Below are 19342 nucleotides of genomic sequence, written 5' to 3' on the forward strand. Positions count from 1 at the left end.
GGGTGGTCCGAGATCTCAGCATCCAAAATGAGGTAGCCAAGTGAGAGCCATATGTATATCCCAGATCTTAAGGCCCCACCTCCCTCTAGCAGCCATGCCCCAGGGGCATGTATCTCAAGGTCACAGGCAGGTGTAAATTAACCTGCTACCTGACTAGGGATGGTGCTTCAGGGCACAGCTCAAATAGCCACCTACTACATCTCATTAGGAATATAAATCTATTTTGTAAAATGTCCTAATTAAAGCTGGGCATGGTGGGAGCATTCCTTTAATCCCACAATCAGGAGGCAGAGATAGGCAGATTTCTGTGAGTATAAGGGTAGCCAGAGCAACATAGTAAGACCATGTCTTTAAAAAAAAATGCCCTAGTTAAAATATTAATACTAGATTCTCCAATGCAGTAATAGTAAAGCATTATATATTCCAGGTAATATTAAGATACTTAATCTGGGACTGGAGAGATGAGTCAGGGTTAAGAGTGCTTCCTGTTCTTCCAGAGGACCCAAGTTCAATTCCCAGCACTCATGTTAGACAGCTCAGAACTATCTGTAACTACTTTCAGGGGATCTGATGTCCTTTAGCCTTTGTAGATACCAGCATGCCATAAACATGGCAGATACAAAGAAAAAACAAAAACAAAAAATCTGTTACACTTATTTGGGAGGTGCTGACTATGAGCCTTCTACAGAAAGATCCAGGAGATTAGAACGCTCTTGTGAGTTTTTATAATAATCCAGGGAAGAAATAGCACAGTAATACGGTGGCACTGAGACCGTGGAGAGGCAGCATAAAACATACCTCTGGGTCCTGGTGACTGATGGAAGGTAACACAGGAGCAGTGTAGGGAACTTACATTTCTGTCTGGAGAAGAAATGTGGGTATGTTTCATTTGGAAAGGGAAATGGGGAGAGGAGCAGTGAGAGTAAGGGAGGAGAATGCCTTAGGCTTCAAAATTAGCTCTGTACAAGTACACAGCAAGTAGCTGTGTGTGCAGCTTTTGAGTACAGGAGAAAAGTGTAGACTGGAAATACTGCTGGACACGGGTGTTGAAACCTTGACTATGGACTGTTTTCAAGCCTTAATGGTATATGTCTTTGGGTTTTAGTGGGAATCATTAGTCAGCACACTACCTACCCATCAATTATTTTTTTTTAAATGATTACTACTGTGTTTGTATGGGTTCTTGTGTGAACAGGTGGGCTCATATACCACAATGTGCTTGTGATAGTTAATGAACAACTTTCTGGAGTTGGATCTTTTCCTTTATATAGGTTCACGGGATCAGATTCCATTCTCCAGGCTCACATGACAAGTACCTTTTCTCTCTGAGTCTTTTTGCTATCCCTCAATTTAAAATTCTTACTTGAGTGAATATAAGAAATACAACATGTCAGTCCTTGGTCTTTTGTTTATTATATACAATTACTTTGTATGTCATTTTATATTGGAACTGTTGTAGTTTCATTTCTGTTTGACTAATAATCCTGACCAAAAGCAACACAGGAGAGAAAAGGGTTTATTTGGCTTATAATTCCAAGATTCATTTCATACATGCGGAGTCAAGGCAGGATTCAAGAGCTCAGCACAGCATATCCACGGTCAGCATAAACAAATCCATCCAAGCTGCCTGCTCACTAATCTAGTTTTCTCTACTCACACAGTTCAGGCCCAGCCTATGAAACGGTACTGTTCATATTGAGGGAGGGTCTTCTCACATCAGTCACAGCACATGCCCCCAACATTCAACCTGATCTAGGCACTTCCTAAAAATTGAGACTCTTCCCACTTGATTGTAGGTTGTGTCAGGTTGATAATCAAAACTAACTGTCACTGTGTCTCCATAGAGATACCTGCACAGTAGTCATCATGAAAATTTTCAATATGTAACACGGTTGAAAGAATCCTTCAGTGACATAATATACCTGTATTGTAGAGTACACAAATATTTTGTTGTTTTTGGGAGATGGTAACAAGTATCATTTCTTCTTCTTTTTTTTTTTTAAAGATTTATTATTTATTTATTATGTATACAGTGTTCTGCATGCACGCCAGAAGAGGGCACCAGATCTCATTACAGATGGTTGTGAGCCACCATGTGGTTGCTGGGAATTGAACTTAAGGACCTCTGGAAGAACAGCCAGTGTTTTTAACCTCTGAGCCATCTCTCCAGCCCTATCATTTCATTTTTAATAAATGTATTTAAAATAAACTTGCAAACAAAATAAACATCACACACTAAAATTTATCAGACATCAAGTCTGTACATCTTAATGAACCTCCTTTCTACATATTAACTATGAGGAAAGAATAATGGTTAAGAGATTTTTCATCCTGAAAAGTGGCCCAGCAGATTTAAATATTTAAAATATTTTTTAAAATGCACTATTTTGCTTTAGATGAACTGACACTTTTTCCTGACTGTGAATCAATTTTTCTTTGAATCAATTTTTATACCTAGTTACATTTGCATTTTGTATGTGAACTTGGATGCTGTGAGATAAGAACTCAGTAATGACATTGGTGTTATACCTCTTAAAAATTAGTAATACTGCTTTTGTGAACGTGATGAATGATACATCTTGCCTTTCTATATATTTGAAGTGTCTACATCCCAGATGGTTTTCCTGCTTTGGGGAAAAAAGAAAATTGTTTGCTGTTCTTATTTGTACCTGCAGTTTGTCAATGACATTCACAATGTTTTTGCTATTTTTTTTTTCAGTGAACCATGATAGAAGAACCTGTTATTTGAGAGCCAAATTTGCCCCATTTTTAGCAAGGTTTTTTTATAAATTTTTTTAAAAAAGATTTGTTTGTTTATTATGTATACAGTGTTCTGCCTTCATGTATACTTGCATGCCAGAAGAGGGCATCAAATCCCATTATAGATGTTGGTGAAGTCACCATGTGGCTGCTGGGAGTTGAACCTGGTTCTCCAGAACAGCAGCCAGTGCTCTTAACCTCTGAGCCATTTCTCCAGCCCCTTTAGCAAGTTTTTTTAATGGAGAAATCCTATTTACTATTTGATAAATTTTTGTCATAAACCTTCTTATATAATCTACTGATTTGTATTTGGCTAATGGAACTAAATCTTGGAGTCTTTAAAATTTTACTGTCATGATGATGATGATGATGATGATGATGATGATGATGATGATGCTTGAGCAGAAATTTACTTCCTCAGAGTGAGACAGGAAGTCCATGATCTCGGTGATGATGGGATTGGTGTCCTGAGGCTTCCGCTCATGCACTTGAACTAGATGTCCTCTCAATATACCTTTTGTACGTGTGGTGCTTCTCATCCTTTGAGTGTTTTAATCTCCTTTAGTGTGAAAAGTGTGTATTGGTAGGCAGAAGCTGTCATACTCAGTTCTTCAGACATTAAGAGCCAGGCAGAGTGGCACACACCTTTAATCCTAGCACTGAGAAGCAGAGACTGGCTGAGACTGGTGGTGTCTGTGAGATCGAGGCCAGTATGGTTTTATAGTGAGTGAGTTCCAGGATAACCAGAGACCCTGACTTGAAAACATCCCTCCCCCCAAAAAATTTAAGGATCCCATTTTTATGTTGACTCTTGAGTCTGTTAGAAGAGGTGATCAGCTACAGGGTTGGGGTCCTGACAGTCATCAAATGGTTAAGTGTCTACTGCCCACCAGTTAAGTTGTGGCTTTGGCCCTGAAATTCCCATGATCAGCTAGCCATTGATTTCTATTCCAGAGAGCTGGGGGTGTTCTTCCTTATTTGAAGAGCCAGAGTTTAGGCTCGCAGCTGACCTATTCCTTACTGCATCTGTTGACAGTTAACTGTAAAGCTACAGTTTGTGACAGTGACTTTTCAGTCACTGCGAAGCCCCAAAGGTCACTTACACTCCCACAGTACAAACTAACCATGGGTCTGGAAACCCGTGAACTTGGAGACGTGACTTGAGGAAACAGGAGCAAAGACCAGTGGAAAGAACTCTGTCTAGTCAGTGGTGCTCCATGAGGAAGGCAGGGCACAGAACAGGGACATTAGCCCCTCTTGTGGATGTCCCCCAGGAGTCTGGTGAGTAGTTGTTTCTTGGGAGGGGAGGGGCTGTAAGAAATTAACAAAAATTTCATCTCATATATCTAGTGGACCTTTGTATATACTCATGAGTGAGCTCCTTCTGAGCAGTAGGAGTTAAAAATAGATTTTGGGCTGGGCGGTGGTGGCGCACGCCTTTAATCTCAACACTTGAGAGGCAGAGGCAGGTGGATCTCTGTGAATTCGAGGGCAACCTAGTCTACAGAGCGAGATCCAGGACAGGCTCCAAAACTACAGAGAAACCCTGTCTTGAGAAAACAAAAAATGGGTTTTGGGTTTTGTAAGGTGGGAACAAATATTAATAATGGGGGGGGAGGGGCATGGGCTCATTTCCATCAGTTAGATTTTTGCTGTGGGAACTTGGGATTTATGGATTACTCTGACTCAAGTGGACCGCTTTTTTAAGTGGGGGTGGGGAACACAGAGAAAGAACTGCTGTTTGGATCCTCTTTAAGTAGAGGATCTATCTACTAAAGCTTCAGTTTGATTGTATGGCATTCAGCATTGATGACTCCATTTTAGTGTGAACTGGTCTTAGGACCTAGTGAAGAAGCTCGGATCAAAACAATGCCTTTTTTTTTTTTTAAAGCAGGAACATTAGTAACATACTAGTTATATCCATAGTTTTTATCCTTTGTGTTATTTTGGATTTTTTTTTCCCCAAGAGCTGAGGACCGAACCCAGGGCCTTATGCTTGCTAGGCAAGCGCTCTACCACTGAGCTAAATCCCCAACCCCAATTCTCCTGTTTTTTAGTCTAGTATTCTTGCTTGTATTCTTAATTTCCTTGTCTCTTTAGTTCATGGTAGCTAGTTATGTTTTGAATGTAATTCACATTCTACTTTAAGCCCTCTGGTATTTTACCATCTTCTTCCTGTGGCTAAAATGCTACCTCACCAGAGAATCTCACTAGGAGAATGCAAAAGGAAGCAATTAATGATGGCTTTGGGGACCCTAGGAAGACTCAACAAAAGGAAAAGTATTTGATTCAGGTTTTTGATAAGTCAGGTTTTGTGAGATGTGATTATTTACTGAACAGCGTTTAAAGAGTACCTACTGTGTGTGAGGCACTGGAATATTTATGTTTTAACAAATGATTAGTAGGTGGTGTCTTTGAAAGGGAATTGCTGTTTGTTAAAGACTGTTTTACTGCATTATCACTAAATAGTATATACAAGAATAAGTTCTTTTTCCCCCTTAAGTATAAACATTTATTTACTGGTGCCTGTTTTTGACGAGCATTCTCTACCCATTATATATACCTACTTGTTCAGGAATATATTCAGAAATGAACTAACTGACTAAGCTACAAAATTATACATAAAGTAATAATGTGTTTCTTTACACTTTGTGTATGTATGTGTGTGTATATGTGTGTGTGTGGGGGGGTAAACCAGCAATTCTTAGCTTTTTAATGCTATATTTCATTGGAAAATAACCAAAATTAACATCAGGAACATGGAGTATATTCAACTCTTTGCACTAATTAAATTGCACCGTAAGAATGTGGGTTTTGTTTATGGCTAATTTAGTATCTAATCTTCACAAAACTACAGTTTAGTACTTTACTTAGTTAAGCTTTTTCATGATTGCTTCACTTATTCAGAAATGTGAAGATTTTACTTTGAGGCTTGTCATGGTGCGTGTAAAGATGCAATGCTCTGTTCTTGGATATATACCCACAGTACCTTCTGTGTGGCTGAAAATAGCCATAATTAGCTAAGAGTTTTTCTCTATGACCAGGCTGGTTTTGAATTTTGGATCTTTCTGCTCTCAGCCTCCTGGGTGTTGGGATTACAGGTACCTCACAGAGCTGTCTTATTTAAAAGCTGATCATTGACAATTTCACTGGACTAGAATAAAATGGAGGAGGAAAATACAAACACGAATAATGTAATGTCTAGAAAACTGAAGTTACTACATCTGATCATTTTGTTTTTTTTTTTTTTTGTAATGTGTATAGGTGTTTTGCCTGCATATGTGTGTGTACCACATATGTGCCTGGTACCTGCAGAGGCCAGATTTCCTGGGACTGGATTTACAGACAGTTGTGAGCCACCCTGTGGGTACTGGGAATTGAATCAGGGTCCTCTGGAAGAGCAGCTATTCTCTTAGCTGCTGAGCCATCTCTCTCTCTCTCTTTTATTCCTATTTTTCTGTTTCATCTTAACTTGTGATGGTCTTCCCCTGTAGTTTTTTATCTACCAAAATTGCTAATAGACCAAAATATTAACATCTTGTTCTGTATTGATTCACCCAATCTTTTTTAGATTTGTAGGTCCATGAAATAAAAAACTTGATTACCATTGGCTTAATTTGTGTGTAGCATGTGTGGCCAAAGAAGGTAGATATATGCTAGCTGATCTGTGAGCCTTTGTGAGTCTCCTGTCTCCCATGAGATTGCTAGAGTTATAGGTGTGTGCTGTTGTATCTAATTCAAGTCATCAAGTTTTAATGGCCTCCTGGAATGCCATTTATTTGTTTGTTTGTTTGTTTTAAAGGAGTCTTGTTTTATAACCCTGGCTGGCCTTAAACTCACAGAGATACATCTACCTATGCCTCTCAAGTGCCAGAATTAAAGGCTTGTGCCACTGTGCTTAGCCAGTACTAATTTTGAACACTGAAAGATTTAGATTTGCATTAATTCACAGGTTTGTTTATCTTTTTTTTCATTTCATAGTATATTTGTTTCTGTAGTTTTAAGCTGTAGGAAGCACTGATTTTTGCTTATCTCAATCATCTTTGCTATACTTAGATGAAAGTTGTCACTTAATATGTTTCTCTTGTGAGTAATAAGTTTTCAACCTCTGTACTCACAAATACCTTTAAGTAATGCTCTTTAAAAAACAAACAAACAAACAATTCAGGCTTCAGTCATTGACTTGTTTCTAGTCCCAGAAAATTTCTAGGCAGCATAAAAATTGAGATAGCACCAAAAGACTTAACTATATTATTGCTGTTTACATGTAGCTTAGGTTTTGTAGAATTTCCTTAATAGAAAATTAAAATAATTGTAACTAATTTCTCTGAAGCAAATTGATTATTCAGGGAAGTGATTTCTGTAGGTCTTCCATGATCTTGTCATCAAGGCACACACAAACCCTCATGCAAAGCTATGTTCATTGTCCCTCTTGGATGGATGGAGAGAAGCATGAGTCAGGCAAGAGTGTAGGGTAACTATTTCTGAGGGAGTTTGGGGAAAACCACAGTGTAAAAAAATGATCAAGTGTAGGATATCAACTTGAGTAAAGAGAATGAAAGGAGTCAGTCATGTTGTTGGCCATTGATTATCAGTTTTATCTCCAGTGTTTGGAGGAACAGATACTCCTTTGACTGACTTTGTTGGAGAGTTTGAAGTGATCCTAATGCTAAAACCAATTCTGTCCTCAAGGAGAAAATAAATCTCAGACAGGTCACCATCGTACAGTTAAACAAGTGGTGGTTAATTTACAGTTGCATTAATAGATTTATTCAATTTGATAATAAGTTTGATACATTTTGGTGTTTTTTTGTATTTTTATGGATCCCAAACTCCACCCTTCCTGTACTTGTCGTTTGTCTCTCCCATTAGACTCCACCCTTAGGGGTAAGAGCCTCTGCTTGTTTTTAACTGACTGCCAGGTTGGCTAATCTTGGCTCCTGGCTCTGTGGCATACCTCACATATTTTAAGTATCTCATTTGCATTTTATTTTTTACAGTGAACAGAGTATCTGTCAGGCAAGAGCTGCCGTCATGGTTTATGATGATGCCAACAAGAAGTGGGTGCCAGCTGGTGGCTCAACCGGGTTCAGCCGAGTACATATATATCACCATACAGGCAACAACACATTCAGAGTTGTGGGCAGAAAGATTCAAGACCATCAGGTAAGGGGGCTGCTAAATTGTTCTAATTTGTGTTTGTGTATGCGTGTGTATAAGAACAGACTTGCACATGTGATAATACATATGTGGAGGTTAGAGCACAGCTCCTGGGAGTCGTTTCTCTTGCCACTTTGTAGGCTCTGAAGATCAACTAATGTCCACCAAGCCTCACTGAGCAGGAGGTGTTGTTTGTTTGTGTCTTCATTAGATTGTCTTATTTGGCCATCCAAATGACCAGTTTTTATAATCTGAATTCAGAAGAGACAAAGATGAAGTATAATGTAAAGAACACATTGAATGCTTATGGAACTCATTTATTTACTTATTTTATGAGGGCTAGAGAAAGGATTTGAATGTATAAATGGTTTCAGAAAGTATTGTTAAATTCATAAGTGATTTATTGTTTTTTTTTTTAAATGGTAGGCATTAGTAGTGCTAGAATAATTGGGCTCTTCTTTCCAGTTCATGTCTAAGGTGGTAGCTTAGCTTTTGGTAATTCCTTATTCCAAATTTTCAAGAAAGTAACTGGGTTGTGTGATTACTTGATGTCTTTGTCCCTGTCAGATCCCAATCAGGACCTGTAGGCTGAGGGAAAGGTAGAGTGGCCTTCTTGGTATGGTTATTGTGTGCTAACAACAGAGACTTTTCAAAGATGTAATCTAATTGATGTTTAAAACCACCCTGCTACAAAAGTGCAGAGAAGATACAGCTAAGTTCTACCTGGTGCCCTGTGAGTTCTTGTGAAAAGACAGATCCATAATTTTCTGTAGGATGTGATGTAAACAGGTGCTGCATAACCCTCGATTTGAAGTTGGTTTGCCAGGTGTGACTAGCTATGGATTTATTTATATTTGCCATGCATGCAGGTAGCAAATGGGCATTGGAACTTGTACTTCTGCACAAAATTGAGACTCAGAGAGGCTGCACATCATAAAAAGAGGACACAAAGAAAACCCTCTTTTTGTCTGAGGAGATTTAGGGAGTGTCCCTGGGAAATAGAAACTGCAGTTTGTCTTCCTTCTGTGGGTGATTGACTGACTTATTGCAGCGAAACTCTTAGGACAGCTGCTTAAAAATGCATTGCTGTGCCTGGGCAGTGAGGGTGCATGCCTTTAGTCCCAGCACAGAGCCAGGAGGATCTCTGTGAGTTCGAGGCCAGCCTGGTCTACAGAGCGAGATCCAGGACAGGCTCCAAAGCTACTGTCTCAAAAAAACAAACAACAACAACAAAAATGCAGTGCTTCTCTGATGAGAAAGTTTCCTAGTTCTGGGTGAGTCTACAGAGATTAGTTCACCTCTTTGCTGTGTGTCCCCCTTCTTCCTCCCTAGCCTCCACTTTTCTTCTGTGCTCCAGTTTCCTCACTGTGTTACACAGCCTCTAGTCTCCTCAGTTTCTCTACCCAAAACTCCACTTATGGCTGCCTGGCTATTGTTCAGCTCTGCCATCTGCGTTCTCTTTTCATCTGTTCTCCAGCTGAGTGGTCCCTTAGGTTAGACCAGTGGCTCTCCACCTTTCTAACACACTATGGCCCTTTAATACAGTTATTTATGTTGTGGTGACCCCTAAACCATAAAATTATTTTCGTTGCTACTTCCTAACTGTAATATTGCTTCTGTTATGGATCTTATGTAAATAACTGATGTGCAGGATATCTGATATGTAAACTCTGTGAAAATGTCATTCGACCCCCAATGGGTTCATAACCCACAAGTTGAAAATCACTGGGTTAGAGCCTTGTCAGTATTGCCCATGATGCTGTCATGGAGAACAAAATGAAAACTAAAAAGATAAAAACTAGCTGGGTAATGGTGGCCCATGTCTTTCAGCCTAGTCTACAGAGTAAGTTCCAGGACAGCCAGAACTACACAGGAAAACCCTCTCTTGAAAAAAAAACGAAAAGAAAACCTTTAAAAATTGTTGGACATTCTCCACCACTACCAACCCCAATCTGTGTATGGATGTTTTACCTGCATGTATGTCTGAATCACATGTGAAAACCAGAAGATGGCAGGCTCCTTTGGGAGACTGTAGCAGGCAGATCTCTGTTGAGTTCCAGGCCAGCAAGGGTCTATATAGTAAGATCCTATCTTCAGAACAAATAAACAAAAAAATAGGAATCAATTCTTTCAGTCATCTAACCTTGAGGAATGAGGAAGGACAACATTGTAACTGATCTTTAAAATTAAGAAATGTAGTCTGGTGTGATGGTGTGTGCCTTTAATTAATCCCAGCACTTGGGAGGCAAGTGGATCTCTGTACGTTAAAGACCAGTGTGGTCTACATAGCAAATTATAGGATAGCCAGGGCTTCATAATTAAGAGACCTTACCTTAAAAAAACTGAAAACAAAAACAAACAAAAAAAGAAGTATAGATATTTTCACTTAATGGTAACTACTTAGTGACTGTGAAAGCATGCTGTATGTCCCAGCTGTGTGTTAAATTACAATCTTGTGCACCCTGAGTCCACATGGGTGGTGTGTTCCATCTAACTTGTCCCTATTCATTTTTAGCCACGACAAAGTGAACAGCCCATGAGCTCTTACACTCTAGCGACTTGCTGCAGCATTAACCTTGTCTGTGAAGTCAGCTTATGACTCATTTCCCGATCTTCTCGACAGATTTGTTTGTGTCCTTGCTGTGATTTATCACAGGTTAAGCATTTCAGAGTTCATCTTTACTTACAAGCTTAATTAATATTCACACTCTTCAGAAGGTAGCATCAGACAAAAGATGCTGGTGTTGACCATATCTTTTTAACGGTGTATGTCTAACTAGTGAAGGCAAGAAAAAGGAAATAAAATGTACAAGGATTAAAAAGGAAGATATGGAATAGTTAGTTGTAGATAAGATGATTATGTATGTATTTTGAGAAAAGAAACTTGAATATAAATCATTAGGATTAGCAGGATGTTAGAATTAATAAATCTTAGATTAGTAATAGGTTAGAATCAAGAAGTACATTTAATAAGTGCTCTAGGTATGTTGTCATTGTCTAAAACTAGTTTTCGTCTGAGTTAGAAAAAATTTGATATTATTTACAGTAGTATCTTAGTGACTTTTTTGATGCTGTGGTAAAATATGCTAACTAAAGCAATTTAAGTCAGAAGGAACAGCAATCTGAGTGGTCACATTGCATCACCAGCTAGGAAGCAGAGAGTAAACAGGAAGTAAGCCAGGCTGTAGATCTTCAAGGTTGCCTCCAGGAACCCACTTCCTCTAGAAATGCTCAGTCTCCTAAAAGTTTTACAACTTTGCCAAACAGTGCCACCAGCAAGGGACCAAGTGTTCAGCCATGAGCCTATGGAGAACATTTTAAAACCAAATAACAAAATTTTATCATACCTGATAAATTTATATCGTACTCGAGATACCAATACAGAGAAGCACAGAGTGTTAACACCAGCCTAAATGAGGAATATACGATTCTCATGAAAAGCTGTGCCATCAGTGATCAGATTGTTCAGTTAGCCTCAGGATAGTCTTGTTCTGTGTTTTCGAGACAGGGTTTCTCTGTGTGGCTCTGGCTGTCCTGGAACTCACTCTGCAAATCAGGATGGCCTTGAACTCAGAGATGCACTATCATCTGCTTCCCGGGAGCTAAGATTTAAGGCATGTGCCGCCCCTGCCCAGCGTTTCAGTGCAGTCTTCAATTTGGAAATTGATATTAGAGTGTAAATAGTAGCTTTATACAATGGACCAAAAATAGCTAAATTGGTAACAAGGAACAGAGTAGAAGAACAAAGTCTAGTGGCTGGGACCTCGTAGAAAGCTCCAGTAGTTAAAGACACTAGAATTGGGCAAATGTTAGATATATTTACCAGGGGGACAAATCACAATTGGTGACAAAAGGTAAACCCTCATCTTTGTTAATAGAAGTGAGTCGGAACCTGTCTCACACCGTGGGCTTAAATCAATTCCAGCTGTACTAGAGATGTAAATGTTAATGGTAACAGTGATAAAGCTTCTATAAGACAAAATGAGGTAGTACTTTCATTTCTTAGATTGAGAAGTATTTCTTAAACAGAACACAAAAACATTGAAAGAGAAAAGGATGGTTGATTTGAAGTAAAAGAAAGTGAATATCAGGAAGAGTACATAGGCAAGTTATAGAATGGTACAAGGTATTTGTCACACAGATCCCTTCCCTTTGGGATAGATAATATGTGAAGAAAAAGATGGTCACTCAGAGGAGAAATGGACCAGAGGTTTATTAATGAATGTAAGCAGTAATTCACTAAAGCAGTATTTTGGAGCAAATAAAGCATATGTCTAATTTAGTGGATAAAGGCACCTGCTACGCAGCCTGGAAACCTAAGCTTTATCCCTACAACCTACATAAAAATGGAAAGAGAACCAAGGCCACAAAGTTGTCATTTGACCCCTGCACATGTGCCATGACATGCATGCACCTTCCTCCAAACCCCATTATGCACACACATTGTAATAACTTAAAAATTTTTCCCTAAACTTGAAAAAGTACTAAACTTCATTCGTGATCACAAAGATAACATATTCAAACCCACCAGAATTGCTTTAAAAGTAAAAGCGAATATTGTCTGGTGATGCTCCACAGTATGTGGAGTCATACAAAGTTTCATAGACTGCTCTGGAAGAGTAATTGATAGGACAAACTTAGAAAGCTATGTGGAGTTTTCTACTAAAGTTAAGTGTACATATACTAATCCCACTTGTGGGTGTGTGTTCAGTAAAAGTGTATGCTGGGTATACCAGATGTTTAGTGCAATGTTGGTGTCATTATTTGTAGTAGCCACATATTCTGAGCAATAAAAATGTTAGTGCTGGGTTGGGGATTTAGCTCGGTGGTAGAGTGCTTGCCTAGCAAGCACAAGGCTCTGGGTTTGGTCCTCAGCTCAAAAAAAAGAAAAAAAAAAGTTAGTGCAAAGAATGAGCAGATTGGTAGTTTATACAAAGGAGTATTGCATAAAGCAGTGAAAATTAATAAACCACAGTTGCACATACAAGTGGATGGCTCTCAGATCATTTTGAAGAAAAAGGACAGATACATCTCTCAACATGGATTCTGTAACTCTGTTTTTCTCAAATCCTATAAAGCTAGGTTGTTGTATTAGAGATACTCTCTCAGGATGGGAGGAGTCAGGAGGGCCCTTTATGGTTCCATTTCCCTTTAATGTTCCTCTTTTGTATTTGTGTTTTTCAGACAAACAAGTAAAGTATATTTAATGAGGTGCATTGCTTTTCTTTTGCTAATTTACTATTTTAAATCAGACTTTTGTAACCCTAAGATAGCTTATGTTCCATCAGACTCCTGTCTGTAGACTTGCTTTTACCCTAGGTAACTATTCCAACTAGTTTTGACAAGTCTGCTAGGAATAAGTTTAAATAAATAACCTGCAATCAGGATTTGAATTGGCTTCTATTATTTTTCCAGTCACCAGCCTGACTTTATAATGCATTATTGTCTTTTAGGTTGTGATAAATTGTGCCATTCCTAAAGGGCTGAAGTACAATCAAGCTACACAGACTTTCCACCAATGGCGGGATGCTAGACAGGTGTATGGTCTCAACTTTGGCAGCAAAGAGGATGCCAATGTCTTCGCAAGTGCCATGATGCATGCCTTAGAAGTGTTAAATTCACAGGAAGCAGGTAAAGTGTCTGTGCTTCCCCTGTATTCTTCAATTGAAAAGCTCTGTATATGTTAAAGCCAACCTTTCTTGTCAGCTTGTAAGTCGTATATATTTAAAGTAATTCCTAAGTCATTTTCTGGAAAAAAAAATGTGAACTCTTCTTTATGTTAAAAGTCTAGAAGCATAATCCTGTGCGTTTAGTCTAGTTATTTCTCAAACCTCATTTGAAATTATTTAGATTTGTTCATCCTGTCCTAAAACATAATTTTTGACACTAGGACATGAGAGCCACAGGGAATACAAAGTCTCCCCCTCCCTCCCTCCCTCCCTCCCTCCCTCCCTCCCTCCCTCCCTCTCTCTCTTTCCCTCCCTCCCTCTCTCTCTCTCTCTCTCTCATTCTCATTCAGGCTAGCCTCACATTCTTCGCTTTAGGCAGTCCTCCTGCCTTCTGATTCCCAGGTAGCTGTATCTCAGTCATTCCACTGTGCCTGATGTTACTTGTTGTTTTTTATGAAAAAACACATAGGTTTCTAGAATATACTTTCCAAGCCACTGCTGATCCTAAGGACTTAAAATTAGAATAAGATCTCCTAATGGATAAGAGCTTGGCTATAAAGCAGTGGTTCTCAACCTTCCTAATGCTGTGACCCTTTCAATACAGTTCATCATGCTGTAGCGACCCCAAACATAAAATTACTTTCGTTACTACTTCATAACTGTAACTTTGCTACTGTTTTGAGTCACAATATAAAATCTGTGTTTTCCGAAAGGGTCATTCATTTGACTTCCAAAGAGGTCATGACCCACAGGTTGAGGACCACTGTTCTAATGGTAATTTAAAGCTTTGAGGCATGTCCTCAGCTGGTTCAAGCCATAATTGGATTCTTAAACTACATGTTGCTTAGAAAGAATAGAATTACGGCTGGAGAGATGGCTCAGAGGTTAAGAACACCGGCTGCTCTTCCAGAGGTCCTGAGTTCAATTCCCAGCAACCACGTGGTGGCTCACGACCATCTGTAATGAGATCTGGCACCCTCTTCTGTATATATAATAAATGAATAAATCTTAAAAAAAGAAAGAATAGAAATAATTCACTTTTTAAAGCTCAAGTATTTGAAACCTTGTGTCAGAGATAAACTAAATTTTTCTTTTGGTTTAAACCAATAAATTTTATAATCAGAAAATGTTAAATATAAAATAATACATATAATTAATTACTTCTGTGTTGTATGTTTGGTAGTGATTTTAATGATATAAATGTTATGAGTAGAAGTCATATAGTTTAATGAGGAGTATTATAGCCAGATGAAATATTGATATTTTGTTGATATAGAATTCCAAAAATCCATTATAAATGTTATTTATATCTTACTCTGAAAATGATTGAAGCATGAAAAGGAGTAAAGCATCGAACTCCTTTGTCTGTTTTAAAAATGAGTTTTAGAGGAATTGGCATTTTGAGATCTTGCAGAAGATTTTATGGTGTTGTACCTGTACCTGTTTTATATAAAGTTCTCTTTGGAGGAAATCAGTATCTGTAAGGAACATATTTTGTTCTTATTGGATCTATTTTGAGGCAATAAACCACTGGAACATAGTCTAGTTTGTCTCTTAGTCCAAAAAGAAGACAGTGAACGGCACCTGTACTTTATTAGCATATATTATAGGGGTAGAGTTGCACTGTAGTGATTGGGAAGGAACTAGAATCATGGCTCGTAGATCTTAAATAGGTCAGTTACATAATTTGAAGTGCACAGCAGCTTCTGTCTTCCTGTGTTTGGAACCAACCACCATTTTCATTTCTCAGCTTTCAAAAGGGGGTCCAGTTAAGAACTAAATGTCACTTGACATACTTCAAATTATTGTTGATGTTGGTTTTTGTTTTTTCCAAATGGAAAATACTGCTTCTATCAGTGAATAATATTACAGTTCGCTTTCAAAATGCAAATGGCAAGTATTGGTTTTGTTCTGATCCTGATTATTTGAAATCGAGTCTTAGTGTGGAGAGACTTAGATTACTCTCTTACAAAACAATAAACATTAAGAAATACTGTTTGGGGCTGGAGAGATGGCTCAGAGGTTAAGAGCACTGACTGTTGTTCCTGAGGTCCTGAGTTCAATTCCCAGTAACCACATGGCTCACAACCATCTGTAATGAGATCTGGTGCCCTCTTCTGGCCTGCAGTCATACATGCTGTATACACAGTAAATAAATAAATCTTAAAAAAAAAAAAATACTGTTTGAATTATGTAAAGTTTTACAAGTAGGGAAATCGATGCTTTCATTTGCTGTAGGGCATTTTTGGTGTCTATAGGATCTAGGATTGTTGTTATGGACAGACTTGATAGTACAGTGTCTCTTCTCTTTCACAGTTTGAATTGTGGTAGTATAAACGGGTTGAAGTTAGTTTTCTCTGTCTTGGACCAAGTTACTGACAGTGAAGCTTTTAGTTCTATTCTATCCTGTTCGTTCTCAGAGAAAACAAAACATTAAAGTGCTTAAGTTGTAGATAGCATGATTTGTTTCCTTAGGAAATTACTTTTTATTATAAATACCAATTTCTGAATTTTGATGACACTATTTGCCCTTGAAGTGGATGTGGGAAGAAATAAATGTTAAGAATCTGCAGTGTCACCAGGTGGCGCACGCCTTTAATCCCAGTACTTTGGAAGCAGAGGCAGGTGGCTCTCTGAGTTCAAACATACCTGTCTCCAAAAAGGGATGTGATTTCTTGTGTAGATTCCCACAGCAAGATAGGTATGTCCTCTCCCTAGTATTGTGCTGTCCCCCGCCCATCCACCTAAACAAACATACCAAGCAATACTGCATAGCAGCCTGGTCTTATCTTCCCTTGCCAAAGCTCTTTGCTTTGGGTTCACAGCCAAAAAAAAATCATCTGTTGAAATCATCTGCTCTTTCTGCTAACCCAAGCTGTCGGAAAATCTTGACTTCAGACTCTTCTGTAAATAGTAGCCCAACACAGTTGACCAGAAGCAAAAGAACAAACTTTCCCATGAAGACAGAGCAATTTTCTGCATATTTCTTTTTAAATTTTTTATTAGTATATATTATTTGTACAAAATAATGGATTGCGTGATGTTGATATTTGCATATATACACATAATGTACTTTGATCATACTGATCTATTTCTTACTCTTTTTTTTTTTAAGGATTTTTTTTTTTTTTTTAGGTTTATTTATTTATTATGTATACAGTGAGTGTTCAGCCTGCAGGCCAGAAGAGGGCACCAGATCTCCCATTGTAGATGGTTGTGAGCCACCATGTGGTTGCTGGGAATTGAACTCAGGACCTCTGGAAGAGCAGCCAGTGCTCTTAACCTCTGAGCCATCTCTCCAGCCCTGTTTCTTTCTCTTTATGCTTGTTGCCACTTCCCTCCCTCCCTCCCTCCCTCCCTCCCTCCTTCCTTCTTTCCCTCTTTTCCTCCCTCCTTTCTTCCTTCTATGGTGCTGGGAGTTGAACTGAACCCAAGGCTTTGTACATGCTAGGCAAGCACTCTACCACTGAGCTACATCCTCAGCCTGTTTCACCACTTTGTAAAGCCATGTTCCATATTGACTGTTACTGCTTATATTTGTATAGGTGTTAACATGGGAATCAAACATTGCTGTTATCAGTTCATCCTTCTTAGTGATTCTCAGACTTTAAAGTCATGGATTTCTTTGTTCAAACTTTTTTTTTTTTGAGACTCAGTACAAATGGACCAAAAGTTAGGGGAGGGAGGTTCTCTGATTAGTGAGGCAGGGCTCATAGCCACTGAGGTACCACATGGCTTCCCAGAGCATTATTTAGCAGGTCGGTCTCTCTCTCTCCTCTCTTTTTTTTTGAGACAGGATTTCTCTGTGTAGCCTTGTCTGTCCTGGGACGCCTCTGTAGACCAAGCTAGCCTTGAACTCACAGAGATCTGACTGGCTCTTCCTCTGGAGAGCTGAGATTAAAGGCGTGCGTCTGGCTGAAGAACTGTCTCTTTTTGCCAATGATGCTATATTTCTCCCTTCTTTTGCTGCCATCCTTTGAAAACCCTCTAAATCCTCTTTTAATTTTTATTTTTTAATTAAGGAAAGCAATGCAGTGTTCTTTGGACTAGTCATTCTAACCTTCACAGCTTCCTTCATGTATATGTTTAATATTTTCAGTTTTTTATGAAAAGGTGGGTGGCAGGAATGTTTTCCTTTATTTTGTTTTTAACATGGTATGCAATTATCTAATATACTGGAAAGTACAGGAGGTGCTAAATACAGTGGGTTATATTTGGAATTAAAAAAAAAAACCAGGAATCACATGCTCTAACATTTTTCAAGGAGCTGAATTAGTGCTCTTGCTTTTATACCAAATGCTACAGTATAACTTCTTTTCACCAATGGAAATTATCTCAGTTTAAATAAACATAGTATACAGATCAACAACTTTTATTTCTGTATTTATTTATCAAGTGTCTTTATAGGCTTCTGTAGATAAAAGCAATAGATTATATAAGCTACAGTCCCAATCCAGTTGATGGTTGGTTGAGGTAAATTTGCACAGCCTTGTTGCATTTTTGTAAATGGTTTAAATCATTTGGAAATAGGCAGTGTGTCTTTCAATCCATTTTTTAAAAAGAAAATGTTATTCCAGCTAGATTACTCTGTTTTTGTCCAACCGTGATTAAGCATAGCTTTCCAAAAGAAAACCTCCAAATACTTTACTACTAACTAGAAGCCTGGACGGGTTTGTGTTTACTGTTGTGAATGAGAGCACAGCCAGAGATGACCACCTTCGGATGGTTGAAGTTTTCATCAGAGTTATGATAAATTTTGAGATTATATTAATTTTTAACATAAACCTGGCCTAATATTACTATATAAGCATTGGCATTCTCAGCATTATGTAATATTTTTATGATATACTTGGAATTGATTGGATTTTTAAAATCTCAGAATGTTTCTAGAAATTCTTGGATTTTTGTTTTTCTCTTTTGAAACAGGGTGTCTGTGTAACCCTGGCTGTCCCGGAACTCCCTATGCAAACCACACCGGCCCTGAACTCACAGAGATCCTCCTGCCTCTTCCTTCCAAGTGCTGGGATTCAAGTCATGCTCCATTATCCCAGACCCTAGAATACTTTGTTCCTAGTGATAGTTTTACTTCCTAGTCTTCTAGGTTGCTGATACCAATCAGAACAACACTAAGCTTACAATCTCAGAGTTGTACTGTGCTGGTAGCCACTGAGAATAACATCAACATGATAAAGCTCTTCCCTTTCCTTCTGGGATTGCATACCTGGCCTAGAGCTAGCTAGGAAAGCCAGGGACATCGGAGTAGTTCATGAGTGAAGTTTGAAGTAAAGCCTTTGGATTGCCAAAGAAAATTCTAAGGTCAGAGCAAACTTTGCAAGCAGAAGGTGTTTGGGCCTCCTTGGTGAGAGAATATTCTAAGTGGGCTTGTCATGGAGTTATGTCACAATTGAGAAAGAACAGACCATGTTGTGGTTAGAGCATGAGAACTTACATGGTCTGGGGCATAGGGAAATCCTAACAGATAGGGCTAGAAAGGTTGGAAGGTGGTGTCTTGAGGATCTTTTTATCATTTGCCCTAAGGTGGGTAGTCAGGCTGTGCTGTAGTAGAACAGTAGTGGAGTGGTGAACATGCATCCAGAAAGATGTGGCCTGGTCTTCACACAGTAGAGAGAGAAAGGAACACAGTGACGCGGAGGCAACCAGCTTTTATTGAGTGCGTACTCTTCCCACCACATCACTGTTTTAACTTCTGCGTATGACCTCGGTAAATCAGTACAGCATTTTTGAATTGGACT

At 38.7% G+C, this 19342-nt stretch overlaps 1 protein-coding gene across 7 annotated transcripts in view; it reads left to right on the forward strand.

Annotated features, from left to right (window-relative positions):
* The window catches only part of Enah (ENAH actin regulator), a 104896-nt gene that overhangs the window by 43206 nt on the left and 42348 nt on the right, over nt 1–19342 (forward strand). For all 7 annotated transcript variants that reach the window (XM_036201851.1, XM_036201852.1, XM_036201858.1 and 4 more), the window contains 2 exons: nt 7761–7926; nt 13374–13551. In XM_036201851.1, coding sequence (XP_036057744.1) covers nt 7761–7926; nt 13374–13551 — 344 coding nt within the window. The remainder of the gene's footprint in view (nt 1–7760; nt 7927–13373; nt 13552–19342) is intronic.

This window comes from Onychomys torridus, chromosome 11, assembly GCF_903995425.1.
Source record: "Onychomys torridus chromosome 11, mOncTor1.1, whole genome shotgun sequence".
Taxonomy (NCBI): Eukaryota; Metazoa; Chordata; class Mammalia; order Rodentia; family Cricetidae; genus Onychomys; species Onychomys torridus.